Source organism: Saprolegnia diclina (genome assembly GCF_000281045.1).
Source record: "Saprolegnia diclina VS20 unplaced genomic scaffold supercont1.30, whole genome shotgun sequence".
Lineage (NCBI taxonomy): Eukaryota > Oomycota > Saprolegniomycetes > Saprolegniales > Saprolegniaceae > Saprolegnia > Saprolegnia diclina.
This window is the reverse complement of record NW_008246097.1, coordinates 120,503-145,641: the sequence shown is the minus strand read 5'-3', so window position 1 is coordinate 145,641 and position 25,139 is coordinate 120,503. Positions and strand designations below refer to the sequence as shown.

At 58.2% G+C, this 25,139-nt stretch overlaps 14 protein-coding genes across 17 annotated transcripts; 7 read left to right on the top strand and 7 right to left on the bottom strand.

Annotated features, from left to right (window-relative positions):
• Positions 1-95: 95 nt before the first annotated feature.
• SDRG_09395 (hypothetical protein) lies at positions 96-290 on the bottom strand (the record flags this gene model as incomplete). The annotated part of the gene is made up of 2 exons (XM_008615327.1): positions 96-187; positions 230-290. The coding sequence occupies 2 exons, from the start codon at positions 288-290 to the stop codon at positions 96-98; spliced, it is 153 nt and encodes a 50-aa protein (XP_008613549.1).
• A 170-nt stretch (positions 291-460) lies between these two features.
• SDRG_09394 (hypothetical protein) lies at positions 461-971 on the bottom strand. The gene is made up of 2 exons (XM_008615326.1): positions 771-971; positions 461-725 (listed from the first exon to the last, which is right to left on the bottom strand). Exons 1-2 carry the CDS (start codon positions 960-962, stop codon positions 531-533), a joined length of 387 nt encoding a protein of 128 aa, XP_008613548.1. The 5' UTR covers positions 963-971; the 3' UTR covers positions 461-530.
• Positions 972-1,126: 155 nt separating this feature from the next.
• Positions 1,127-3,494, top strand: SDRG_09393 (hypothetical protein; the record flags this gene model as incomplete). Its single annotated transcript, XM_008615325.1, has 14 exons — positions 1,127-1,226; positions 1,271-1,398; positions 1,444-1,548; positions 1,593-1,652; positions 1,704-1,772; positions 1,831-2,182; positions 2,229-2,324; positions 2,371-2,476; positions 2,523-2,571; positions 2,615-2,757; positions 2,811-3,011; positions 3,065-3,155; positions 3,202-3,346; positions 3,391-3,494. 14 exons carry the CDS (start codon positions 1,127-1,129, stop codon positions 3,492-3,494), a joined length of 1,749 nt encoding a protein of 582 aa, XP_008613547.1.
• On the bottom strand, positions 2,704-7,219 carry SDRG_09392 (hypothetical protein; the record flags this gene model as incomplete). Of its 3 annotated transcripts, XM_008615324.1 has the most annotated exons (11): positions 6,609-7,219; positions 6,270-6,559; positions 6,011-6,224; positions 5,442-5,966; positions 4,613-5,392; positions 4,359-4,562; positions 4,124-4,310; positions 4,035-4,073; positions 3,918-3,977; positions 3,378-3,870; positions 2,768-3,335 (listed from the first exon to the last, which is right to left on the bottom strand). In XM_008615324.1, exons 1-10 carry the CDS (start codon positions 7,182-7,184, stop codon positions 3,539-3,541), a joined length of 3,207 nt encoding a protein of 1,068 aa, XP_008613546.1. In that variant the 5' UTR covers positions 7,185-7,219. The 3 variants fall into 3 exon arrangements, with proteins under 3 accessions (XP_008613544.1, XP_008613546.1, XP_008613545.1); XM_008615322.1 differs by having other exon boundaries at positions 2,704-3,870; XM_008615323.1 differs by lacking the exon at positions 2,768-3,335 and having other exon boundaries at positions 3,539-3,870; positions 6,609-7,184.
• An 847-nt stretch (positions 7,220-8,066) lies between these two features.
• SDRG_09391 (hypothetical protein) lies at positions 8,067-10,804 on the top strand. Its single transcript, XM_008615321.1, has 12 exons — positions 8,067-8,484; positions 8,528-8,936; positions 8,985-9,102; positions 9,155-9,323; positions 9,375-9,447; positions 9,494-9,648; positions 9,707-9,740; positions 9,787-9,794; positions 9,843-9,908; positions 9,956-10,030; positions 10,081-10,269; positions 10,320-10,804. The coding sequence occupies exons 1-12, from the start codon at positions 8,188-8,190 to the stop codon at positions 10,728-10,730; spliced, it is 2,004 nt and encodes a 667-aa protein (XP_008613543.1). The 5' UTR covers positions 8,067-8,187; the 3' UTR covers positions 10,731-10,804.
• A 445-nt stretch (positions 10,805-11,249) lies between these two features.
• SDRG_09390 (hypothetical protein) lies at positions 11,250-12,900 on the top strand. The gene is made up of 3 exons (XM_008615320.1): positions 11,250-12,011; positions 12,058-12,467; positions 12,522-12,900. Exons 1-3 carry the CDS (start codon positions 11,282-11,284, stop codon positions 12,726-12,728), a joined length of 1,347 nt encoding a protein of 448 aa, XP_008613542.1. The 5' UTR covers positions 11,250-11,281; the 3' UTR covers positions 12,729-12,900.
• An 18-nt stretch (positions 12,901-12,918) lies between these two features.
• Positions 12,919-13,385, top strand: SDRG_09389 (hypothetical protein). The gene has a single exon (XM_008615319.1). The coding sequence runs from the start codon at positions 12,991-12,993 to the stop codon at positions 13,336-13,338; it is 348 nt and encodes a 115-aa protein (XP_008613541.1). The 5' UTR covers positions 12,919-12,990; the 3' UTR covers positions 13,339-13,385.
• On the bottom strand, positions 13,338-14,827 carry SDRG_09388 (the record flags this gene model as incomplete). 2 transcript variants are annotated; one of them, XM_008615317.1, is made up of 10 exons in its annotated part: positions 13,338-13,446; positions 13,494-13,611; positions 13,659-13,755; positions 13,805-13,902; positions 13,946-14,040; positions 14,087-14,156; positions 14,205-14,288; positions 14,403-14,643; positions 14,688-14,741; positions 14,798-14,827. In XM_008615317.1, 10 exons carry the CDS (start codon positions 14,825-14,827, stop codon positions 13,395-13,397), a joined length of 939 nt encoding a protein of 312 aa, XP_008613539.1. The 2 variants fall into 2 exon arrangements, with proteins under 2 accessions (XP_008613539.1, XP_008613540.1); XM_008615318.1 differs by having other exon boundaries at positions 13,395-13,446; positions 13,805-13,899.
• Positions 14,828-15,216: 389 nt separating this feature from the next.
• SDRG_09387 (hypothetical protein) lies at positions 15,217-16,449 on the top strand. The gene is made up of 4 exons (XM_008615316.1): positions 15,217-15,765; positions 15,820-15,980; positions 16,023-16,210; positions 16,262-16,449. The coding sequence occupies exons 1-4, from the start codon at positions 15,587-15,589 to the stop codon at positions 16,394-16,396; spliced, it is 663 nt and encodes a 220-aa protein (XP_008613538.1). The 5' UTR covers positions 15,217-15,586; the 3' UTR covers positions 16,397-16,449.
• On the bottom strand, positions 16,383-17,882 carry SDRG_09386 (hypothetical protein). Its single transcript, XM_008615315.1, has 8 exons — positions 17,833-17,882; positions 17,692-17,788; positions 17,452-17,646; positions 17,344-17,399; positions 17,160-17,298; positions 16,943-17,113; positions 16,790-16,903; positions 16,383-16,743 (listed from the first exon to the last, which is right to left on the bottom strand). Exons 1-8 carry the CDS (start codon positions 17,865-17,867, stop codon positions 16,459-16,461), a joined length of 1,092 nt encoding a protein of 363 aa, XP_008613537.1. The 5' UTR covers positions 17,868-17,882; the 3' UTR covers positions 16,383-16,458.
• A 213-nt stretch (positions 17,883-18,095) lies between these two features.
• SDRG_09385 (hypothetical protein) lies at positions 18,096-19,190 on the bottom strand. Its single transcript, XM_008615314.1, has one exon. It carries the CDS (start codon positions 19,165-19,167, stop codon positions 18,166-18,168), a length of 1,002 nt encoding a protein of 333 aa, XP_008613536.1. The 5' UTR covers positions 19,168-19,190; the 3' UTR covers positions 18,096-18,165.
• A 452-nt stretch (positions 19,191-19,642) lies between these two features.
• Positions 19,643-20,914, bottom strand: SDRG_09384 (hypothetical protein). Its single transcript, XM_008615313.1, has one exon. It carries the CDS (start codon positions 20,882-20,884, stop codon positions 19,850-19,852), a length of 1,035 nt encoding a protein of 344 aa, XP_008613535.1. The 5' UTR covers positions 20,885-20,914; the 3' UTR covers positions 19,643-19,849.
• A 771-nt stretch (positions 20,915-21,685) lies between these two features.
• On the top strand, positions 21,686-22,839 carry SDRG_09383 (hypothetical protein). Its single transcript, XM_008615312.1, has one exon. The coding sequence runs from the start codon at positions 21,770-21,772 to the stop codon at positions 22,772-22,774; it is 1,005 nt and encodes a 334-aa protein (XP_008613534.1). The 5' UTR covers positions 21,686-21,769; the 3' UTR covers positions 22,775-22,839.
• Positions 22,840-23,553: 714 nt separating this feature from the next.
• On the top strand, positions 23,554-24,582 carry SDRG_09382 (hypothetical protein; the record flags this gene model as incomplete). Its single annotated transcript, XM_008615311.1, has 1 exon — positions 23,554-24,582. One exon carries the CDS (start codon positions 23,554-23,556, stop codon positions 24,580-24,582), a length of 1,029 nt encoding a protein of 342 aa, XP_008613533.1.
• Positions 24,583-25,139: the final 557 nt, after the last annotated feature.

Sequence of the window (25,139 nt, the reverse complement as noted above, 5' to 3'; positions counted from 1 at the left end):
GCTTGTCCGGATCCAATCGAGGTTCTCGGTCGCGAGGTCCACCACCCACGACGGTATCGTCGTTACGTTAAACGTTGGCGTGAGCTCCCCCGCCATCACTTGGCCATCACATGTTGCTGGTTCATCGGCTTGTTGGTGCGGTCCGTGTACGGAACGTGGTGCGTCGAGCACTCGGCGAGCAGCACCCCTACCCCTGAACCAAACCTACCCCTAATGATGAGAGGTGTACCGAACGAGTAGACGTCGGCGGCCGTCGAGTAGTCGTGGCTCTTGAAGATCTCTGGCGCCATCCGCTGGTACGTGCCAATGCCGGTCGTGAGCGTGTTCGTCCAACTCGCCCAGCAACACTTCGCCGTACGCTTCAGCTGCGCCGCGTCTGTGGTCTCTCGAGAAGAACTACGAGATTTGATAGCGATCGCCAGGCCCCAGAGAGCACTCTGCTTGCTAGTGATATTGCTATTTTACCTCTCGTCGCTCCTTCTTTCCTCCAGTGTGTCGCGACGTGACTTAAAGAATTTATGCTTTTCATTTCACAGCGTTTTGAGATGCTCGACGTCGCGTACGTCAGAGACGTTTGCATCAATCTCAATCAGCGGTGGCACTGCAATCTTGACGGGCGAAAACACACTTGGCTCCTCGTCCTCTTCACCGCTGTCGCCTTCGCTCGAGTCGGACGAGCCACTGCCCGAGGTTTCGTCGCTCTCGGACGACGAGGCATCCGGTGCCTACTAAGGCAGTGAGCTGAATGAAGCTGACTCGCAAGTATCGACCGTGTGAATGGTTGCGCGGCTGGCTTCGTAGCGCTGTAGCTTGGCGTCGAGCAGGCCAAAAAATAGCCGCGAGAGACCGTTCGAGAGAAAGAACGTGCTCACTAACACGACGGCGAACGTCGCGTACGTGGCGGGCGACCACGTCTCTCGGAAGAAAAACTCGTTGACGGCGCGGCGCAGTGTCGCTTCCATGGTGGTTTCTTAACAATAGAGAGCGCTGCCTGGACCGTTTTTTTAAACGTATGCCATTCGAGGATTATAGAATCATTTTGGCCAATGGCATCGTCGTATCTGCCATCTTGAAAGGAAGGTTTGTGCCACTGCAAGATCCGCCGAGCGACCGCCAACGACCCCCGATGCCTTTGACGCCGCAGTACGAGTGGGCCCAGACCGCGACGCACGTCTCGCTCACCGTGCCGCTCAAGGGCGCCAGCCGCAAGGACGTCGACTTTTACGGTACGACAACCCGCCGATTAGCCAAACATCCAAGATGTATCTAGTGGCGGACGCGGTGCTCAAGATCAACTTCAAGCCCTACGTGCTACTGCTGGACGTTGTCGCGCCTATCGAGCCGACAAGCGCGGTCGTCAAGATCCTCGACGGCGTCATTCACATGACCGTCGCCAAGGTACATTGAACCACGATCAATCAAGGTCTCATGGATCGGCGGCAGAGCACGCCAGAGATGTGGAAGGAGCTCGTGTTCGTTGGCTCGAAAGCCGACATTCTAGCGCGCCGCAAGGCGTCCATGGACCGCAAGACCGAGATGGAGCAGCAGGTACCGCGTGTGCCCCATGCACTGCGTCGCCACGATTTGCCTAGTTGGCCGAGAAGCGAAAGGACGCCAAGTACGCGACGGAGAAGAAAACACTTCGGGATCAAGTTTGTGCTTGCAATTTTGTGCTTGGAGTTGATAGATATGGATATCATTAGATGGCGCTGGAAGAACACGAGCGGCAGCGTCTCGACGACCTTAAGGCCGATGAAAAGCAGCGCGAAGAGGTAGACTACCTCCGTCGACCGCTTGTACTTGCGGTTGCTCATACTGAAGCGACTGTAGTCTGCCATGTACCGCACCTTCCAGGAGCTCAAAACACCGTCGGCGCCCAAGCGAACGATCGCAAAGCCACCGATGGAGCCGATCCTCGAAGCGTCCACGGACGGGACCTTTGATATTACCAACAACAACGATGACATCGAGTGGAGCGATACCGAGTCAGAGACCGACGTGGCGCCCATGACAGCTCCGTCGCTGCCCATGGACGATGACGCCATCAACAACAACAACGTCCACGAGGATGAGGACGACGAGACCGACGTGGTGTACATTCCGGCGCCGCGGGAGACGCTGCAGTCCAAGATCAGCTTTACACCGCGCGTCTTTCCAACGCCGAGCCGCGAGTCAACGGCCGGTATCGCTCTCGACTCCATCGCTGTTCTTGCAACGACTGGTATTAGCGGACGAGGAAGACTGGCTCGTCAAGAACCGCAAGCATCTCAAGTCGCACAAGGGCCTCCACGCGAACTGCGCCCAAGACATCAGCGAGACCGATCGTACTTTGTTGCTGTGATTTGTAGGCCCTAGAAATGACTTGTGTAGCCGTGTGGCTCAAGGCCAAAGCCGACGACTTTTACCACCACCGCGACTTTCAAAGCGCACGCAACGCCTACGCGGAGGCGCTTGCTGTTGACGCGACCTTGACCGCGTACGTCGAGCCGTTTGTATAAAGGTCGCTCAGCTGCAGCTTGCAGGTGCCTCTCGAACCGCGCCGCCTGCCACCTGCACTTGGGCGCGTACCAGGTATCCGTCACCTCGACGTTGTTGTCGCGCTCACATTGTGTAGCTCTGCGCTGACGACTGCAGCGCTGCGCTCGCCCAGCTGCCCGACAATGGCGCCACCTCGTCCGATCCTTGCGGCACCCATCGACTCAAAGTCCGAGTGCTCGTGCGCCGAGGCACTGCCTACGCGCAGCTGGGCTACTACAGGTCGACTGCGACGGAGTGGCACAACTCATATCTTACTCTTATTCTTGATGCAGCCAAGCCAAGGCCGACTATGGCGTTGCGCTGAGCATGCACCCCGAGAACGAAGCGCTGCAGATCGACTTTGCGCGGATTTCGCGCCTGGACGAGTGCTACAAGGTCAAGCAGCGCGGGGACATGGCCTTCACCGCGCAAGACTTGGCCAGCGCACGGGACTTATACACGGCCGCGCTCGTCATCGACCCGACGTTTGTCGCGTACGTGCGCTTGACGTGAAAACATTTGCGACGAGTTTATGCGTGCGGTGTAGATGCCTCTCGAACCGAGCGGCGTGCCACCTCGCGCTGCTTGACGCAGCGAGCTGCGTGCTCGACTGCACCTCGGCGCTGGCGCTCCTACAAGTACAGCGTAGTAAGGTCCGAGGATACGGCGCTGACCACCGCGTAGCAAGTCGTGACGCCTGATGTGCGCGGGTCGCCCATCGCGCTTTCTGCGATTCCGCCGCCGGGCTCGATCAAGCGACGCGAGTGGGTTCTCAAGACGCTCGTTCGCCGGGGCACAGCGCACGCGGCGCTGCAAGCCTACGACAAAGGTGCGTCGCTCGTCATTGCATATTGACAGACATGCCGTGGGTAGCGGAAGCGGACTTTGCCGACGCCCTCGCTCTCGATGCCGGCAATGAAAAGCTCCAGAAAGACCTTGCCCGCGTCCGCGCGCTGGCCGACGCGAGTATGGAATAATGAAGCAATAGCGTTGAGATAAATGGTGGTCGTTGAGTCTACTTTTATTGCGCACGGTCGGTGCTTTGGGATTTTTTGATCTCGTCCTGGAGCCACTCGACGCTGCGATACGTTGTGGTGGACGGAAGACCTTGGACGCGCAGCCAGCTGAGAACGTTTGGAAGCGGCAAGGCCGAGACGACATCGGTTGTGGACGGCAACAACTCGACATCAAAGTGGCACTTCAAGACGGCGGACGCTTGATTCTTGAGTGTATCGACGACGTCGCGGTTGAGGCCTTTTCGCAAAAAGAGGATCCGTCGCTGAAGAGGGGCCGCGGAAGTAGCGTTGGGGGCAGCTACACTTAGCAACGTCGATGGCAGTGCGCGTGCGCCACCTGGACACAAGCTAGCGTAAAAGAGATGCATGATATGGATGTTTTACCTTGGAACGCCAACATAGCTGCCGCCTGCACGTTCTGGGCAGCTTGTTGTGCATGATGCGCTACAAAAATAAATGAATACCTGTCTATCAAGCTTACATTCATAATGTGCGGCGTACCATTTAGTGCGTTTTGTGCGCGCAGTTGCATAAGTTGGGCTAATTCATTGATGTATGAGTGCCAGGATTGATAGCATGCGCGAGCAAACCTTGCAGCTCCGGGTTCACGTGCGGAGTTGGCATATGGCCGTTGAAGACGTCGGGGAACATGGGTGCCGACACGCGTGCACTCGCCGAGACGGCGTCGTGCGTCGCGCGGCTCACCGTGACGACGTTATTGGCGTCCGAAACGTCGATCGGGGTTTCGCACTCGGCGCAAATGATCGACGACACATCCTACACGGCTGCGATTAGCAACACTACCGCGTCCACCGACGAGCGTACCGATTCGACACCGGTGATGTCGTTTGAATGGTTGCACTGTGGGCAGAGGGCGACCTTGAGGTGTGCGTCACCGAGCGAGTAGCCGACAATATCTCGGCACGCTTTCTCCATCGCAAACTGACGCAGCGCTTCTTCTTGCTCGATTTCCGAGATGCGCTCGTTCAAGTTTTCTTCAAACATCGTCTCTTGCTCATAGCAGTCGACCTATGAGAGCACATTACGTTGCCTGCCAACTGTGTCAAGAAGTAACGTACCAACCACTGGGACTTTTCGTCCAGGAGACCCTGCAGCACCGCATCCTTTGTTGCGTGGTGCTTCATCTTGGCCATGACCTCGTCCGGGTCCACCGCCGCCGTGTGTTGCTGGGCCTTCTTGAACTCTTGGATGCAAAAGTATTTCTTGATGTCGTCGCGGTGGAACTTGCGCTCAAGCGCCGTGTTGTCGACGACGCGCTTGCTCACGCCTTCCTTGCGCACTTGAAGGTCATACACCTTCTTCTCCATCGTGCCGGCCGCAATGAGTCGATAGACATACACCGGCTTGAGCTGCCCAAAGCGGTACGACCGGCACATTGACTGAGCGTCGTGGCACGGGTTCCAACACACGTCAAAGATGACGACGCGGTTGCCGCCGCAGAGGTTGACGCCTTCGCCACCAGCTTTGGTCGAGATCAAGATGACGTCAACTTCTTCGCACGGGTCGTTGAACATGGAGATGCGCTGGAAACGCAGTTGCTGCGACGTGCTGCCGTCGATGCGAATCGAGTGAATCTTGTCAAACGTCTTCTTCTTGGCGTTGTACTCGCTGAGCATCGACTCGATCACGTTCATGGACGTGATGCTCTGCGTGAACACTGTGACGCGATCGCCAATCTCACGGCAAGCGCGCAGAATGTGGAGGAGCATAAGCATCTTCCCCGAGTTCTCCGCAATGCCCGTCACATACGTCGGTGGCAAGAGGGGCTCGGCAAAGCTCAAGCGGTGCTCCATCGTGCGCGTAATCGCTTCCATCGCCTCAATGTCGCTGTCATCGCCCTATTCAGGGACTTAGAACACGAGTCGCCGAGGTGAATGTTGTTCCAACCCCGTCGTCAAGTGTCGACGGCGTTGCCGCAGCGCTCGGTGCTGGGTCCTTGGCGTTTCCGTCGTTGAGCTGCTTCATCGAGTTGTAGACGACGTCTGGGTGGTTGGAAATCGCGAGTGTAATGTGGTAGCCACCGAGCACATCGACTTGCTTGAGCTTCGAGCCCTTCGGGACGCCTTCGCGGAGAAAAGCCTTGTAGATCTGGATCTGAAGCGTCGAGAGCTTGCACAACATGACGTATTCGTGCTTGGGCGGGAGCTGCGCATGCAGGTACGACGCGTCGCGGCGAAGCACGAGCGGGCCGAGCTCCTTCGTGAGCACGTACGTGCGCTTCCGGCTTAGAGCCATGTCCTCGGGCGTACTGTCTTCAAAGCCGCCGTTCTCGATCGGAAACACAAACCGGTTCTTGAATTCGGCTTGAGAGCCCAGGAAGTTCGGGCGCGCAAAGTTGACCATGGTCCAGTACTCCATCAAGTGGTTCTGGAGGGGGTACCCCGTGAGAATGATCCGGCGCTTCGTCTCGACCTAAGACGCATGAGACCCAAGTCCAATATGAAGCATGCTCCTACATGATTAAGGGCGCGCACGAGCTTCGACTTCGCGTCACGGATGCGATGGCCTTCGTCAAGCACGATGAGGTCAGGTCCCGGAGCAGAGAGCGCTTCGTAGGCATCCTTGAGCTGGTTCTGGAGACGCAGCGAGTACTTGTTCGTCTTGGCTTTCTCTTCGCCAGTCGCTTGCAAGACAAGCCCGCGGTACATTTCGTAGCCCATGATGATGACGCTATGTATGCATGAGGCAAACCGTACAGGTGCAAGGCGATCGTACCCGCCATGCTGCTGCCACTGGAGGATCGTGTCGACGCGCTCCTGCATGTTCTTGTCCGACTCGAGCGTCGTGAGACCCATACGGCGAACGTCGCGCGGGGACAGCCACTTCTTGAACTCGGCTTCCCAATTGCGCACGCAAATCGCCGGCGCGAGGATCAGCGCTGAGTTATACTTGGCGACCTTGACGCCGTCCTCGATGACCATCGCGTTGAGGAACGTATGCACTGTCGCAACGACCTGCAGCGTCTTGCCGAGACCCATAAAGTCCGCGAGGATGCAGCCAAAGCCCTAATGACATATTGAAGTTGGTGTCGACCGCAAGTCATGTTCCTCCTACCTTGGGGCCGATCGAGATATGGCTCCACAGGAATCGCACGCCCTTGATCTGATGAGGCTTGAGCGCCTTGGAAACGTCGGGATGGATCAAGATCGGTTCGTTGTCGTCGCCTATCTTGCCCGTCGGGATTGACCCGTCCTCCAGTGGGTTGATGCACAGCTTCCCGTCGGCAGTCCATCCAAAGTCGAGCTTGTCGTTCGACTCTTCCGCGCGGAATCGCTTCATGCGCTCCTTCTCCATCTCGCGGGCCTTGATCGTCTCGTCATCAAGCTCGTCTTCTTCAAGAATGTCATGGAGACGCTTCTTCCGGCGCGACTTGGGCGCCTTCGGATTCTCTTCTTCTTCGTCCGCCTCCTCTTCCTCGTCCGAGCTCCACTGTGAGATGTCGGGGATGTACTCGTCTTCCTTGGCCGCGGGAGCATCGACCGGCACGACGTCGTCGTCCTCCATGGCATCGTCCTCCTCCTCGACCTCCATGGGTCCATGGGAGACCAGCCCCGCAGGTGCATGGACCGGGGATGTCATGCTGCCCAGGGCCGTCGGCAGCAGGTCCGAGAGATCGCCAAGGGCTTCCATCGCGGGTTCGGCGCGAGCTTGCGCTTCTTGGTGCGTTATTGAGAAATGCCATGAATTTGCAGCAAATTTATTTTATTCTGTCAAATTCCAAGTACACGATCTTTGGCGTTTGCATTAAAATACGTTTGGCCGAGAACCTTTGTAAAACGATATATTTCTGCGACCCGCAATATAAAATCTCACAGGGTCGAATTCGTTGAACAGCATCAATTGGCGGGAAGCCGAGCCAGTGGAAATTATCAAGTGCCAGCGTGGTCGACTTGATACTGTATATGCACCCACCCCATCCCGAGTCGCAGTCCGAACGAATGCACAAGCGAGCGAGCCATTCGCAAGGCCATAGAATGGCAACCGAGTCCCTTCGACGACCAAGCGCAGCGCATTTGGATGGTCCAACGCCCAACGAATCATTTCTTCATGTCAGCACACGATGACGGCGACTACTACTGCCCAATGACTGCGGCCCTGCTTGTACCCAAAGACTTCAGAGAGAACTGCCGGTATGTGCAAGTGACCTATGGCCGTGTACGGTACGCCAGCCATTCACGTCTCGGCAAGGAGACGTGTATGCGCGCATATTGCGTAATAGGACGGTTGGAGAACGGCAGCGCTTTCGCATCTTGTTGCCTCGTCGTGGCCATGCAGCTGGGTCATGCAGGTCAATGTTGAAATGAGTTAAACATCAGAATTGCATCATCAGCGTTGATGGGCCGCCATGCAAGAATATTGCATATTGGGCCACCGGACGAGCAGGGACGCATCGCCAATACACTGCATGCATGGGAAGCTCCGTTGAGCCTTTGCAGCTCGAGCTGGATGCTGTATCGTACTAAGTGCTACCGGTAGTCAGTGTCATCCACGGCGCGAGCGCGCCTGTGACGGTGGCACTTCATATTCATATTCTTGACGAGAGCGCGCTGTATCTGATCTTGCGTAATATATCCGGATACGGTGCGCGACTGCAAGTCGAGCGCAAATCCAAACCCGCCGCTTGGGAGTCAATATGTCATCGTCGTCTGCCTTCTTGACCAAGGAGCGTCAGCAGAGCCCGCCGACGCTTCCGACGGAGCTCCTCGAGAACGTCCTCTTCTACGGCGGGAAGGACCGGCGCCGCTCGTACGAGTACCTCCGGTCGCTCCTGGAGCCGAGCCTGACCTTTGACGAGTGCCAGCGCCACTATGGCGAGTCGGCCGAGGCGCAGCGCGCCCGTGTCTTCCGCGTCTACCGCCACGTCGAGGAGACGATTCTGGACAAGCAGCTTTCTGTCGACGAAGCCAAGCTGCTTCGAACGCTGGCGCAGGTGCTCATCATGCGCCTGCACCGAGGATGCTCACGCCCTGTAGGACATTACGGGCCTCGCGTCGCCGACGCTGCTCCATGAAGCTATGTTTCTGCCCAACATTGCGAGCCTCTTTAGCGACGCGCAGCAAGCGCAGTGGGCAGACGCGATCGCGTCGTACACGTGGCTCGGCTGCTACATCCAGACCGAGCTCGGGCACGGCTCTAATTTGCGCGCGCTCGAGACGACCGCAACGTTTCGAGAGGACCTCGACATGCTGGAGATCCACTCGCCGACGCTCACGTCCATCAAGTACTGGCCGGGCGGTCTCGCCAACACGGCCAACATTGGCGTGGTGTACGCGCGCCTCCTCGTGCGCGGGAACGACCATGGCGTGCTTCCGTTCCTCGTGCAGCTCCGCGACTTTGCGACGCACGCGCCGCTGCCCGGTGTGACGCTTGGCGGCATTGGCAGTGCGTTGCATTCATATGTAAACTATGCGAAAAGACTACCTTGTGTAGGCAAATTTGGCTTCAACACGGTCGACAACGGCTTTGTCCAGTTTGACAAGGTGCTGATCCCGCGCACGCACATGGCGATGAAGTTTCAGACGCTGAGCAAGGACGGCGTCTACTCTCGGTCTCTTGTGCTCTTGCCCTCGCAGGGTCTAACCCTTCCTCTACGATCTTAGCGTGCCAGGGGCCAAGCCGGAGCTGTCGTACATTACTATGCTGCAGATGCGCTACAACATGATCATTGGCAGCGGCCGACAGCTCTCGAAAGCGGCGACCATCGCCGTGCGCTACAGCGCGGTGCGCGCGCAGGGGGCCAACGCGACGAAGCGCAGCGAAGAGATGCAAGTACGTCGTTCGTGCAAACGTTGAAATGTCATGAACAAGTCGCTCGACTAGGTGCTCGACTACCAGTCGCAGCAGCACCGACTCTTGCCCCGCTTGGCCGAAGCCTACGCCGTCATTATTGGCAGTACGCGTGCATCCTTCTCGACATCCGTTGCTAAACGCTGCACTAGGCAACCGCCTCTTGAGCTTTTCGCACTCGGCGACCGAGATGGTGGCCAAAGGCCGCACGGACGCCGGTGTCCTCGCCCTCGCCCATGCCACGGGCTGCGCCGTCAAGGTGTTTGCGTCCGAGCTCTCCACGCGCGGCATCGAGATCTGCCGCCGGGTACGACATGCCTCGTTCGAGAGTACAGTGTATTTTACTCGATTTTGTCGCGCATTAGGGTTGTGGCGGCCACGGGTATCTCCAGACGAGCGGTATCTATCCACCTCCACCGCATAGTTGGAGACTCATCATGCATAGGGCTCCCGGTACGCCGCATGCCGATCGCCATGTCCCATTGACCGCATTGGTCGTAGGAGCTTGTCGCGTACAACGCTCAGTTTGTGACCGCGGAAGGCGAGAACTACGTCATCTCGCAGCAGGTAGCGTCTGCTGCATTTACTCCCTTGCCACTGACGAGGTTGCATAGACGACCAAGACGCTCCTCAAGATGCTCGTCGTCCACCGTAGCGGGATGACATCAGCGCTCCCACCCCAGCTCCAGGTATGCATATTCGACGACACATCGCATCTTGAAGATCACCTTTGCCTTAGTTTTTTGCGCGCATCGATGCGACGCCAACGCAAGCTCCGGACGCTGCGCTGTCGCCGGCTAATTTCGAGGCGCTCTTTGAGCGTCGCTTGCTCGCCGTGCTCGCTGCGATGGAGACGACCGCGGTGGCGTACCCCTCTCTGGAAGAAGCGATCCAAGCCAACTTAATTGCGTCGCACCACCTGTCCATGGTAGTCCATTGGCAAATATCAAGTTGGCAAATCTCTCATGGCGCCGCTAGTGCTTTGGCAAGTACGTGCTCGTGCGCGAATTTGCGGCGCAGCTCCGTGACGCAGGCCTCTCGCCACCGACGCACGCAATTCTCAGCGACATCTTCTCGCTCTTTTGCGTCTCCCAAGTGCTCGAGGACATGAGCGACTTTTTGGTGCACGGCGGCTTGCCGCTGTCGGCGGCCGCAGCCTACGACGCGCACCAAGTGCGGCTCCTCTCGGCGATCCGCCCCCACGCAGTAAGCCTCGTCGATGCGTTTGGGTTCTCGGACCTGAGCCTCAACTCGAACCTCGGACGCTACGACGGCGACGTGTACGAGTCGCTCATGACCGCGAGCCGCGCGTTCCCAAACGACTCGACCGTGTCGCTCTCGGCCTACTTGGCACCGCTCCGCGCCAAAGTCCAGCGCGCCAAGCTCTAAGCTGCCGCCCATTCGAGAGCAATGAGGAGTTTCTAATTCGATATCAATGCTACTCTGTGAAGTGATACAACGTATCATGTTGCACGAGGTGGTCGCGCCATGGTTGCTGCTCCACTTCTCTAGCAGGCGCCTCTATTCGAGCGGGCGGTTCTAGCTGCCGGTATGACAAGCGGCGACTATTGCGGTGACTACAGTAAATGGCTCGTACACCTAGCCCTTGGTATTTGTACGATAACACGTTGTGTAAATTATCAACTTTGTGCACAAGTTGACGCCAGAAAGCTGTGCCAGGTCAAGGATGGAGGCTCCTGGATCAGGCCGCGTCACGTTGGCATTGTAATGGGACCCCTCAATGGGACCTACTAAATACCCGCTTTTTTGGATCCCCCACCTAGTAAATGCGTGCACGTTGGGGCCGAGCAAGACGGGGGTGGCCCTATGAATCTTGGCGAAATTCCGGAAAATAAAGTGCATTCTTGCATCATCCGGTTATCGTGCGCGACAATTTCGAAATCACTTTGGCAATCACCCCACAACCAGCGAGTGTTCGGATGCTTCGCCGCGTCCTCGCCGCCGCCGCCATGGCCGCCGCCGTCTCTGCGCAGACGACCGCCAACGCTACGCTCTCGCCCACCCTCGAGGCCGCCACCTACGCGGGCTGGGACGCCGTCCTCGCGATCGTCGGCCTCCTCTACCTCTTCCTCGGCCTCGCGATCGTGTGCGACGACTACCTCGTGCCCGCGATCGAGACGCTCTGCGAGAAGCTCAAGATCCCGGAAGAGGCCGCAGGCGCGAGCTTCCTCGCCTTTGGCAGCGCGGCACCTGAGATCCTCCTCAACGCGGTCGCGACCGCCGAGGGCCAGATCGAGTCGATGGAGTCGAGCTTGTCGGCGATCCAGGGCTCGGCCATCATCGCGTTCGCGCTCATTCCCGCGCTATGCGCACTCGTGTCACCGACGCCGCTCGCCGTCTCGTGGGGCCCCGTCGTGCGCGACTCGCTCGCGTACATCTTTAGCCTCGGCGCGCTCGTCTACATCATGGTCGACTCGGTCGTCTCGGCGTGGAACTCGGCGCTGCTCTGTGGCATCTACGTGCTGTACATGCTCGCGATCTTTGTGCCCATTTGGATCCGCGCGCGCCACCCGACGGAGGGCGACGACGCGCACAACTTTACGACGCCGGCTGGGAAGGACGCGCACATGCTCGACCAAGCGCTGCACCCGGCGCACCCGCTCTTGCCGACGACGTATGGCACGACCGCCATTTCCACCGACGAGACCCGTACGTTAAAGTCTTGTCTGTACTGGATGTCTCATTGTACCTATAGCGGCGTCGACCAACTGCGTCGTCGAAGTGGTGCTTGAAATCGTGGACCTTGCGTCGCGCCCGTACCGACTCCTCTTTGCGTACACGCTGCCCGAGTGCAACGTCGAGTCGCCGACGCGGGCGTACTACCCGCTCACGCTCGTGCTCTCGATTACGTACGTCGCGCTCTTCTCGGCCGGCGCGCTCCTCCTCACGCGCATTCTGAGCACGAGCCTGCACCTCTCGACGACCGTCGCCGGTGTGACGCTCCTCGCGCTCGGCGCGCAGATCCCGGATGCAATCGCGTCGGTCGCGCTCGCCCGCGCTGGGCATGCGGACGCAGCCGTCTGCAACGCCGTCGGGTCCCAGGTCATCAACGTCACGCTCGGCAGCGGCTTTCCGTGGCTCATGTACAACTTGTTTCACGGCGTGGTAAGACGAGCTCGCAATGTTTCCGGATCTGGATCTGATACATTTGGTGTCTAGATTGTGCTGCCGTTCCAGAACGAGTCGGTGCTCTGGAAGTGGCTCGCGGCCATCATCTTTGCCTACTTGGTGCTCAACTTTCGCGGTGTCATTTGCGCGTGCTGCACCAAGTCCAAGGGCTTCTTCATTGGCCTTAGCCCCCGCGATGGCATTGCACTCCTCATCGCGTACGTGGTCTGCAACATCTACCTTGTCTGGACCTTGTAGACACTTTGTACATATGTACAGAAGGAACTAAAGCACTCAAATGGGGATCGAACCCATCTTTCTTGCGCTCTACTGTCTACTGTTTTACTACTTGACTCTTTAGTTAGTCGATGCAATTGGCGATTCGCACGAGCAATTGCAATGCAAAAGCAATTTAATTTTTAAATTTAATTTTACTTTCCGGCACAATTGACGAAAATGTCGGCGTCCGGTTGCGATTGAAATCCGGATAGCCGGCCTCGGACCACACACCGAGACGGCGATGATCAACCCGCTCGTCGCCCTCGTCCTCGTGAGCTTTGGCTACCTGGGCGGGCGCATTGACCTCGGCCTGCACATCCGCATGTTCGCGCTCGAGGTGTACAGCCTGCCCATGCCCCACAAGGGCTACGTGGCCGCGGGCCTGCTCGTGCTCGCGGGGCTCTACCTGCTCCTCTTGCTGCCACTGCTTGCGATCGCGACCCATGAGCGAGGCGAGAGCCAGAAGAACGATGCGAGCAACCCAACGCCCATCGTGCCCACGTCGTTCCGCAGCGAGCTGCGTCGGCGCGGCAGCTACAGCATGAACTACATCAACGACATCAAGTCGCACGTCATGGCCCGCACGTAGCCTCGTCATATCAACACACTCGGTTCATTGTTTGGCTGTTATGCAGATAGAACGTCTTAAAAATTGGGGTCGTAGCGCTCCATGGCCCCCGAGACGGCGTCGACGACCCTACCCTTATGGCGTGAGCCGGCATGCGTGACAGAAGCCGGTCGTACCGTCGTTCGTTCATGACGTAGACAAAGCGGAAGCCGCCCGTCTCATCAAAGCGCTGGACCGTGCGGAGGCGGCGGGTGCTGTCGATGGACGTGATGGTCTCCACCATGACCGGGCGACCTGCCCGACCACGCATGAGGCAAGAACGACGAGTGTTGATGTGTTACCTGTGCGCTTGGAGGTCGCCGTGATGATCAAAATGTTGGCACCCACTTCGCGCATCGTAATGTCGCTGCCGCGCAACGACGGGTCGTCCGTCTCGAGCTAGCAATAAACTCAGCCACACGCGCAAAAGAGGCCGATCCGACTCTACCTTGAGGACGCCGTCGGCCGCGGGCTTGATCCACAAGTGCTGCGTCGTTGTGAGACCGCTGATTGACGTGCGCATCTGGCGCAGGTTCCACACGCCTTCTGTGCCCATGAGTACGCGGGAATGGGGGACGCTTCGTGATACCTTCCTCGCGGAACGTGAGTTCGCACGAGCACACTTGCGTGCCTTCGTCTTGCGACGGAATCGACTCGAGCTCGCCATTCCAGCGACCTTCCATGCTACTCAAGAGAAATGAGGCCAGGGGACGTACTACTTTGTCGCTACCTGGGCAAAACGTGGTAGCTGCAGCCGTTGACGAGCACTGACACTTGGTTGAAGAACGTGCGGCCCGAGCCTGTGCAGGGAACGATCTTAGTCACCTTGGAGCAGAATAAGGACATACTCTTTTGGCGCGGCAACGGCGTGCTCTTCGGCGACGACCGCGAGATGATGCTCTTGTCAAAGCCCAAGTGATGCATCGTGCCATCTACACCACGATGAGCGCCGACTCGCTTGCCCGTGCATCCTGCCTTCGCCCGCGGCCCAAATATTGTCTAATGCAGGAAAGAGCTGAGTGCAAGAGAATCATGGACCTGCGTACCTTGCTGCATCATCTTGAGGTTGGCTTGTTCGTGCAAGTGGCGCTGTTTGATGGCATCGGCGAGGACCGCGTAGTTGACGGGCCGGAACGGCTCGTGCAAGGTCTCAATGTGGACCAAGATCGCGCCGTCGTTGATGCCATGCTCGGCGATCGACTTTTCGTCCTGGAGCTCCTTGCCGCGATGAAGCAGCACAATGTAGTCCAAGCGGCCTTGCACCTTGCCGCTCTTCTGGTATGCAGCCTACACGCACCGGTAAGCCGCATGATGGGCATCGATCGACGCACCTTGACGGCGGCAATGCTATCGTTCACGTCGAACTGGAGCTGGATCGAGTGGATCTACGTAGCAGCATACGCATGAGGGCCTCTCGCGCCATGGCCTCATGGGCGTCTACCTCGTTCTTGATGAAGAGCTTGATCGACATGGCGTCTGTCTTGGTGTCCTCTGGGGGAAATATCTTTTTTCGGAAAATGGGCCCCACAAACGGCGCGATACAAAGCTCGCCTCAAATAAAATACAGCGCCACTCCTTTCCATTTGGTTTAACTATGTGCAAATTATTTTCCGTCATTTTATTTCGCCTCTCGCCACAAAAATACGAGATCGGAGCTTCTCCAATGTTCTAGAACTTCAAGTGCGCGCGAACGCACGTGCGCATGGTCAAGCATGTTGGGCTCACCGACCGTGAAGCTGCAGCGCACGTCAGCGCTCCCTGCAAGACGTTCGCCGCAGAGAGCCAAGCCGGGCCAAGCAGCAACTATCATACAAGCTATACTATACTAGTAGATGCACCCAGAATCAGGATGTCTCGGCAGCCGGAGTCGCGAGCGGGCAAGACATCTAGTCCAAGGTCGTTGCGCCCGATACCGATGGCGACACGTATGACGACGACGTTCATGTATCGTGCTGTCGACTTTGGTGTTGGCGCTGCGTGCCAAAGCTACTTCTACAAGTCTTGGCCGATGATGTGAGGCATAGCCTGATGTTGCGATGCCCTGCTCGTCCACAACGATTGCTCAAGACGTCTACCCGCACTGGCACCAAGTACTGCGAGAGGCAGACGTGACTGCGTTGCCAACGCTACCTTGCCTTGCGCTTCTGCCACGCCCTTGCTGTTGACGCCAGCAAGTCGCGAGATGCATGACGTGGCGCGTCCATAACGCATCGCAGTTCCATTGGTCGAAATGCACGTCTTTGGCCCAGTATGCGCTACGCTGATTGGTCCGTGTGATTGGCGTCGCTTTAGCCAGGCCATTTTGCGCAGCATGCGACCGAGTCCGAGCCCGTGGTGGCACCTCCCGGCCGTCGTCACCAGCATCGCCGCCCTCTCGTACGTCGTGTACCGCGCGACGACCGAGCCAGCGTACGCGACAATCGCTCGCTGCTCCTGCAATGGCCCACGTATGCGCTCGCGTAGGCATGTGCAGCAGAAGAAGAAGGCGCTGCAGCTGCTGGACGAGGTGCAGACCATCGTCGACGCCGTGCGCTCCAAGCTCGACGCACTCGAGGTGGACGTCAAGGCGTTCCTAGCACCGCCGGCCGAAGAAGCCGCCGTCGACGATGGCAGCCTGAATTCTTGTAACAACCGTCGTCGGCGGCGCGTCTCTCATGCTGGTTTAGATTACCATTTCGACTCGACAGGGAGAAAGCTCAAGACAAAGTGGGATTCTTTCGATGTCGACGCAGAGCTGGAGCGTCTCGACCGCGATACTGATGAGGCACCGCCCGCGCCACGCCGAACAACGTCGCGGCCCACCAAGGCGCAGCTGGAACAGCGCGCCGGCGGCCTCGAATTCGAGTTTGAAGCTGTACGTTGTCTCCCCCTCTTGTGACACCGCTACATCATGTCTCTCGTGTAGGTGCTCGGGTACCTCGATGCATCGATCCGCGGCGACGACGACGTGCGTATCGTGCGCAAGCAGATCGTCGGCGCCATCAACGACACCCACCTCAAGCGCATTGATGCGTTGCGCCAAGCACTCGCCGCCAACTAATGACAATATTCTCCACTGTCGTTATCTTCAAATGAACATATTTGTGTTCCGGACGCGGTCGCTCACAACGCTGTGGGCTGCAGACGCGCAAAGAACGTATGCATGTGCACGCAGCCGCGCGCAATGCCGAGGTAGCAGCTCGCTTGCTTCATCATGCCGATCTCGCGGAGGTCTTTGGCGAGTTGGTACGCCTGTTCAAAGTACCGCGCGGCGTTGTCGTGCTTGAGCTCGCGCGTTGCGAGGAACCCGAGCTGCATCCACGCGTTCACTTCGGCCGACCGGTCTTGGACCGTCTGGATGAGCTGGAGGTGCTGGTCCATGCACGCGCGGGCCGTGGCCACGTCGCCCTACATCGTATATTTCTCGTGGGGTGTCGAGGAAGGGGTAACCGACTTGGCGGCTTGCGAGAAGCCCGAGGTTGCCCACGGCGATGCTTTGGCCATAGGCGCTGTTGAGCCGAATCGCAAGACGCAGAGCTTCTTGGTGGTGTTTTGCCGCGTCCACAAACTAGAAACAGTGAGGTCGTAGTCGCCCGTTCGTACGTACGCGCCCGAGGCTCCCGAGCGTCAAGCCAAGGTTTGTGTAAGATACAAACGTGCCGGCGTCGTCCATGTTGAGGTCGAGGTGGTTTTGATGAAACATGAGCGCTTGCTCCAGCTCGGGGCTCTCGGGCGCTAAGAACCGGCCCGTGTACGCCGTGTGCCCCGACGCGAGGAGCTACGCTGTGGCATTGCCCATACGATGCAGCAATGATCTGTCATACTTGGTAGTCGACACCAATGCACGAATGCACGAGGCCTTGGAACGCCAGTTTGTCCGAGTCCTTGAGCAGCGCCAATGCCTTCTTGTACATGTCGATCGCACGCTCAAACTCGTCGACGTTGTCGTGGATGACACCCATGCTACAGACAATATTGTACACACCCGATGCAAGGACGATAGTGTACGCAAAATAAGCTGTCGCTTCGGCATCGGTCCGCCCTGCGCGCTTGCTCGATGCTGCCTACACGTTTGCGATACCACTTCAAACTAGCATTTTGAAAAAGAGGACGGACGAGCATGGCATAGTCCTTGAGGCGCTTCGAGTCGTGGGCAGTCTCGAGCGGCTGGTCCAAGTTGATCGTCTCGGGGGGCAGCGGAATGCTGTGCGTGCGCTCGTACTTGCGCTTGGCGATCGACCGAACGGAGAAGACGAGCTGCCGCACCCGTGCGTCCCGCGTCATGCTCGGTAGGCGCTCGGGCGTGTTCATCTAGAGAGCACGCTTTCTCTGGCTAGCGAATAGGGGTGCACTCACGACGAGGGGGGCGTCCATGCGCTGGGGCAAGTCGATTTGCGGCGTCGCCTCGGCCAGCTGGGACCCTTCGTCAACCTGCGACGGCGCGTGAAAGTCTCTAGCTCCAAGTCCTTTAATTAAGTAAATGGGGTCGTAGCCTACACGGGGGGCACGAGCGGCTTGCCATCGCGGATCATCGTTGCTGAAACGGCTGCGCAAATGAAACTAGACGGGGGTGGGAACGCCGTAAGCGGACAAAATCCCAATTTTATGGCAATAATTGGCCCTCTTTCGGAGGTACATGCGCAGTCCCGTCACACTCTAGTACGCTGTGAGCTTGTGTCGACCCTCTCGAATCCGAGGAGTCGTAGCTTGTTGCAGCGTATTGCAAGAGGCTATGCGATGCCAACCGTATCGATGACAAATGCGCAGCCGAAATATCAATGTTTCGAGTTCTTTGCGTATATCCGATGACCTTGACGATCCTTATTTGGCTTACAAGAGCGTGGCGGACCGGAGTTGCTTGGCGACTTGGCTCAAAATCACCGCGAGGCGCGAGCCGGCCGTGTACACGCGCTGCTCGAACGTTGCGAGGAGCTTGGCCTGGTACTCGGGCGTCGGGCACGGCACCTTGCCGTTACTGACGGTCAAATCAATGCCCTTGTAGACGACGGAGCGGGCAAGGTCGTACGACTCGAAAAAGACGGACGGGATCCCCGTCTTCTTCATCGCTTTGAGAAAGTCCGGGTACGACAGCCCCGCAAACTGCGCAAAGTTGAGCGCATCGGGCTGGCCCTGGAACTTGGCGATGAGCGCCGTCGCGTTCTTCGTGATCTCCAGCCGGTTCGGGTCGTTGACGTTGGGGCTCCAGTTGACCGGGTACAAGTTGGCACCGCTGTCCCAGATTCCGTGGAGGTTGGAACCCGCGTTGCACGGCTGCGCAAACTGGTAGCTGTTGCCGCCGTTGTCGCCGTTGGGAAAATCGGCCGAGATACCAGCCACCGTGTGAAGCGGCTGGTGCACGTCGCCAAACGTGTGCAGAAGGAACCGCAGCATCAAGTTGGCCGACCAGTTGGAGCCTGTTTTGCCAAAGGTCGAGAGTGCGTTGTTGAGCGTGTCGATGGCCTTGCCGCCGATCGACGCCGCGATGAGCTTGTCGCCGTCCTTGGACGTGAGGCCATGCCAATCAGTGCCGTTGACGTTGAGCGGCAAGTCGAGGTAGTGCCATTCGTCGAGCCAGTAGAGCGACGGCAGCAGCGGCGACGGGCAGTATGGCGCCTTGGAGCTGCACTTGATCAGGTCGGGCCAGATCGCCGCTGTCGTGAGTTCGCCCGTGTTGGGAAACTGGCTGTTCCAGCGGCTCAGAATCGAGTTGAGAGTCGCCACGTCGTCCTTGGGCAAAAGCTGCGTCGCAATCTCCGCGACCGTCTCGTGGCCCGCGTCCCAGAAGGCGACGGCGGTCGTCGTAGCATACACGGCCAGCGTCGTGAGTCGCATAATTGGTGGGTCTGGTAAAATAGTAACTAATCACTCTGTGAATCTGGACATTGAGGGCTTGAAGTCATTGCATCGCGCGTCGTCCATGCACCTGGTGTGCAGTGTAGTACATCGCACGCGAGATGCTGGTCGTACCCAGTGTCTATGGAACCGCATCTCGAGTACCTTCAGAGTACAACGACGTCATGACGACGAGCAGTGAGAGTCCCACACTCGGTGCGCCCGTCGTTTTGCGTACACGTACGCGAACAAGACTGTCTTTAGCCAAAGCGAATCCAAAGCGTTGGGCTCTGTGGAGGCCGAGATAGGAACAAACTTTGTTGAGGTGTATGCAACAACCCATAACGTCGACATATCAGGAGCGCTATCAGCTTCGCTATCCCGCGTGAGCTGAGGCATGCGATTTCGCGATATACAGGCGGCTATCAAAGAGTTGCTTCGAATCTGATTTCAGACCGCCGTCCACCTCTGGCTCCTTATTACGCTGCGCAACTGCCCCGACTTGGCCGCCAACCAAGGTTCGGTTGCTGATCGTCCCTGGCTCAAATGGCACTCGTCCGGCACCGATGCCAAGATCGCAGTGTGCCGCTGTGTTGTAGCAGCTCCATTGATCCACATCGAACATATATACGCCCATGTATTATAGTCCTCTACGGTGCAGTGTAGACAAGTGGCGTCCAGCTTAGCACGCGCCGGGCGTGACGAGGCCCAAGGCCTTGATCTGGCGCGCGATTTGGCTCAGAACCACCGCAAGGCGCGCGCCGCCGACATACGCCTGGCGTTCCAGCGTCTCGATGGTCGCCTTCTTGTAGGTCTCGTCGGGGCACGCGATCTTGTCGCTGGCGTCGAGCGTCAGGTCGATGCCCTTGTACGTGACGAAGCGCGCGAGGTCGTACGACGTGGCCATGACGCTGTTGAGGGCCGGGCCCGCAAAGGACTTGGCAAAGTCGGCAAACGGGAGGTTGGCGTACTGGCCAAAGTTGGCGACGTCCGTCGTGTTGCCGTACGTGGCAGTGAGGCTGCGCGCAATCTCGTTGATCGTCTGGCGGTTGGGCGAGTCGGCCGTCATGTTCGGGCTCCAGTTGATCGAGCCGTACTTGCCGGCGACCGAGTCCCAGTACGCATGCAGGTTGCCGGCGCCGTCGCACGTGGCGCGGAACTTGTACTTGTTGCCACCAACGTCGCCACCGGGCCACTTGGGCGAGACGCCCGTCGACGCATGGCACGGCTGGTGGAGGTCCGTGAAGATGTGGAGGATGTAGCGGAGCGCAAAGTTGGCCGCCCACGTCGACTGCGTCGTCTTGAACGTGTTGAGGGCCTTGGGGAGGACCGTAAGCGCGCTACCGTCCGGCGAGAGCGCAATGAGCTTGGCCACGTCCTTGGACGTCAAGCCCATGTAGTCGGTGCCGTCGACGTTGAGCGGGAGGTCGGTGTAGTGCCAGTCGTCCTGGTTGTGCGCCGACGGGTGCGCCGGCGACGGGCAGAACGTCGAGACGACCGAGTCGCACTTGACGAGGTCGGCCCAGATGGTCGCGGTCGTGGCATCGCCCGTGTTGGGGAAGTCAGCGTTCCACGTCGAGAGGAGCGCGTTCACATAGCGGAGGTCCTCGGCGGGCATGAGCTGCGTCGCAATCTGCGTCGTGATCATGTGCGTCTGGTCCCAGTAGCCGTGGGTCGTCGCCGCGAGTACGGCGAGGGTCGTCAACGTCGTCTTCATCGTGGTGGGTGAGAAAAAGCAAAGTGAGCCAGCAACAAATGAACAAATGCTGGCCGTCGATCTTGAAGTGTTGCTACAGATGGCGCGCCAGCTGTATACCTTCATAACACACGAGAAGCTCGTGGCTATCGCACCACATATGCACATCCTACGCCGAGTGTGATGTGTATACACTATGGGACCCAAGATCGTCCGTTGACAACCTTGCAACCGGCGGCCCAGATGGAATCCAAGCGCGTGCGTCATGGCATCTGGTGAATGCACGCAAAAGACACTTGGTTTTTGTAGTGCAAACTTTTACACTTGCACTGTGTATGGATTTGCATGCATTTCAATGGCTCAGATGTACCGTGGACGATCGGTCGTCCCACGTCACGCTGGTCATTCCGCAGCGGCAGATTCGTCTGCGAATCTTCGTGGGTCGAGCGGACGCGGCTGCATCCACGTCCATCAACCCACCCCTCGTGGCGCGACGCAAAAGACGGGCAAAATCTAAGCTAAGGCGTCGTCAGCGGCCCGAGATTCGTCGTGCTGCAGCTAGGCACCAGTCGTTTGACTCAGACGCGCCATGAAGCTGCGTGGAAACACGTGGTGTTGAGGTGGTAATGGCCACGACGGCCACCGTCGAACAGAGTCTCTATGTGGCCAACGACGACGTATTCGCTATAGAAAGGGCCAAGAAGGGAGAATCGCCCAACCATTGCTGCAGAATCTGCGGCTGCCTGTCGAGTCGACAGCCGCACATTACGGCCGTCGCGCCTCTCTGATCAGGCAGGTTTGAACTCGTAATGCAATTAGCACCGGAAATAGGTGTACTTCAAGTCCAGCTGGGTTGCTCCGACCCAGCGCGGGAGCCGACTCATTTTCACTTTTTCCTTTCGCAGAATGAAGACGATCTCGACGCTCGCGGTGCTGGCCGTCGCCTCCACCAACGTCCACGCGTTCTGGGATGCCGGTCACGAGACCGTCGGCGAAGTGGCCACGCAGCTCATGGCCAAGGAAGACGTCTCGACGCTCAACACGATTCTGAGCCGCTGGAACACGCAGTTCCCGTACACGGGCGACATTACGTCGGCGTCCATGTGGCCGGACCTTGTCAAGTGCAGCTCCAAGGCGCCGTACTGCCCGTCGCCGCTCATCCCGTCGCTCGGCACGCAGGACGACTGGCACTTTATCAACATCCCGCTCAACGTCAACGGCTCGGACTACAACGGCATCACGGACCCGAAGCAGCTCATGGCTGCGTCCATCGGCGGCCGCGCCGTCGACACGCTCAACAACGCGCTCTCGACCTTTGGCAAAACGGGCTCCAACTGGTCGGCCAACTTTATGCTGCGCTACTTCCTCCACGTCTTTGGCGACGTGCACCAGCCGCTCCACACGGTCGCTGGTATCTCGGCCGACTTCCCGAAAGGCGATCTTGGCGGCAACAACTACCAGTTTGCGCAGCCGTGCGACGCCGGCACCAACCTCCACGCGATCTGGGACAGCGCGGCCAACCGGTACCCGGTCAACTGGAGCCCGATCGAGAACGACCCGAACCGCGTCGAGATCACCAAGAACGCGACGGCGCTCATCACCAAGTTCCAAGGCCAAGCCGATGCGCTCAACTTCAAGAAGTACGCGTCGCTCTCGTACCCGGACTTCATCAAGGCTATGAAGAACGAGGGCATCCAAGCGGTGATCCTCGAGTCGTACGGCCTTGCGCGCACGGTCGTCTACAAGGACATTGATTTGACCGTCACCAACAAGAAGGTGCCGTGCCCGAGTGCTGAGTACCAGGCCAAGCTCCTCGCAACGTTTGAGAACCGCGTGTACACGGCTGGCTCGCGCCTCGCGGTCGTCTTGACCCAAGTCGCCAAGCAGCTCAAGTCGGCGACGCTCTTGTAATCGATTTTGAACTACTTTTAAACGGACCAACTACAACTACTATCTGGCGTGTATCGATGCAAGAATGGGCCTTGTGCGATCTCGATGGTCAAACGACGGGGGTCGTCGAACACCCAACGATGCGGCATATGCGACGGGCGATAACTCGCGTTGGTAAAACTATACAGTGTAGTCAAGAGTCGGTGCCTTACACTGTATATTGCGAGGCATACAGATCGTGCAACAAGGGTTCAACACCGAAACCCTAGCCCTATTACGAGACAGCGATGTGCACTTTGACCTGCAGACATGTGCTGTCAAAGTGTTTCTTTCATAGTCCATGCTCTACTACATGTAAAAGCTCATGTAAAACTGGACAACGCTGACCGTGCTGACCTGCTCGCTGACCGGTACAAGCAAAGAAATGAACGATCTCGTGGGATCGAACTCACATCATGCGATCTCTGCCGCGTTGTCCTCATGAGGAAAGGGGCGCGCGACATGCATTTTCCTCCGTAGTCGCTGCGAGCGTAGACAAACCTTTTCGTCATAAAAAGGCCATCAGAGATTACCAGACACAGTGCGTACAGTTGAAGTTGTTTCGAGCGCATCCAGGAGCCGCCTCTGTGATTCGCGACACCCATCGGTCAATGAGGTGCCTTTGGGTAGCTCTTTGGGTCGGACGAGGTCGGACGATACCCATGCGCCAGCTTTTTTTCCTTGGTCGCTACGGGGCGACCGCATTTTTGCATTTAGTACTGAAGAACACAACGATCATGCTGCTTGGATGGATGGCGACGATGGCGCTTGCCGCGGCGCCAGTCCTGGCGTGGTGGGACGGCGGGCACATGCTGACGGCGGAGATCGCGGCGCAGCTCATGACGACCGACGACGTGGCCGTGCTCCAGAGCGTCCTGCACAAGTGGGACGACGACTTCCCCAACACGGGCGACGTCGCGACCGCCGTCATTTGGCCCGACTTGCTCAAGTGCGCGTCGACGTCGGCCACGTACTGTCCGTCACCGCTCCGGCCGTCGGTCAGCTCGATGGACAATTGGCACTACGTCAACCTCCCATTCTTCACGAACGGGTCCGACTACCATGGTGTCTCGCCGCGTGACGTCAACGCGCTCTTGAAAGCATCGCTGGATGGGCTTGCACTGGACGTCATGACCAAGACGCTCAAGACGTTTGCGACGACGCAGTCCAACTGGGCTGCCAACTTTATGCTGCGGTACTTTCTGCATGCGTTCACCGACATTCACCAGCCAATGCACACGGCGACCGGCGTCTCGGACGCGCTGCCCAATGGCGACCTCGGCGGCAACAAGCACAAGTTTGCCTTCCCCTGCAGCGCCAGCAACCTCCACGCGATCTGGGACAGCGCTGCGGGCGAGTACTCGACCAACTGGACACCAAACATGGTGCCGGGGTCGCCGAGCCGGGAGCTCTTGCGTTCGAACGCGACGCGCCTCATAGCAGCGTACGGCAAGAATCTCTCGGCCGATGCGGTCGACTATGCAGCGTACAAGGATGTGCCCTACGCCGAGTTTGCACAAGTCATGACCAAGGATCTCTTTCCCCGCACGATCGTCGACTCGTTTGTGCTGGCAAAATCGGCCGCTTACGAAGGCTTGGACTTGACGTTCAACGCCAAGGGCTTTGTGCCGTGCCCGTCGCCCGCCTACCAGGCGCGCCTTCTCCGCGTCGTCGAAAAGCAGTTTGTCGTCGGTGGTTCGCGCCTCGCGGTCGTCCTCACGCAGCTTGCACGCCAACTCAAGGCCTTGGGGCTCGCGGCCAAGGACGGGTGCGGCGACCTTCGCGACTAAGATCTTATATATTTCTGATATTTCACCGCGTCTGGCTCTTGCGCCGTAAGTACATTGGTGGACACTGTACATCTCGTCCTGCGTTGCATGTCATGAGAGCCGCAACGTCCAATGCGCGACGCACGCAGCCCATTAAGGTGGTCGATGACATACACCTGCAATTCACAACCGAATGATACCACTCGATGTTTATAGAGTTGCTAGGGACTAGGACTCCTAATTGCCCATGGTTTGCGCTACATTTTTTTGCAAACGCTCACATTGCACATTTACTTTGTTAATGTGCAAAGTGAGCGTGTTCGAGGATCGTTCCACAATACCATCTGGTGTGTGCAGCGCAACCCGCCAGCTCACCTCGATCATGCAAGTGCTGGGACGACCTTTTTTGGAATCCTGTTGACGGCTAACCTGTGTCAATATCGAGCCATTCAATTCACTGGAATAAATTATAAGGTTTTACCAGCGAGGGCAATGCGCTGCCGCCACGACCACCGCCCAAACGATAACAAGCCGGCGCGTCACGACGACGTATGACGACGAGGGTGGGACTACGACCG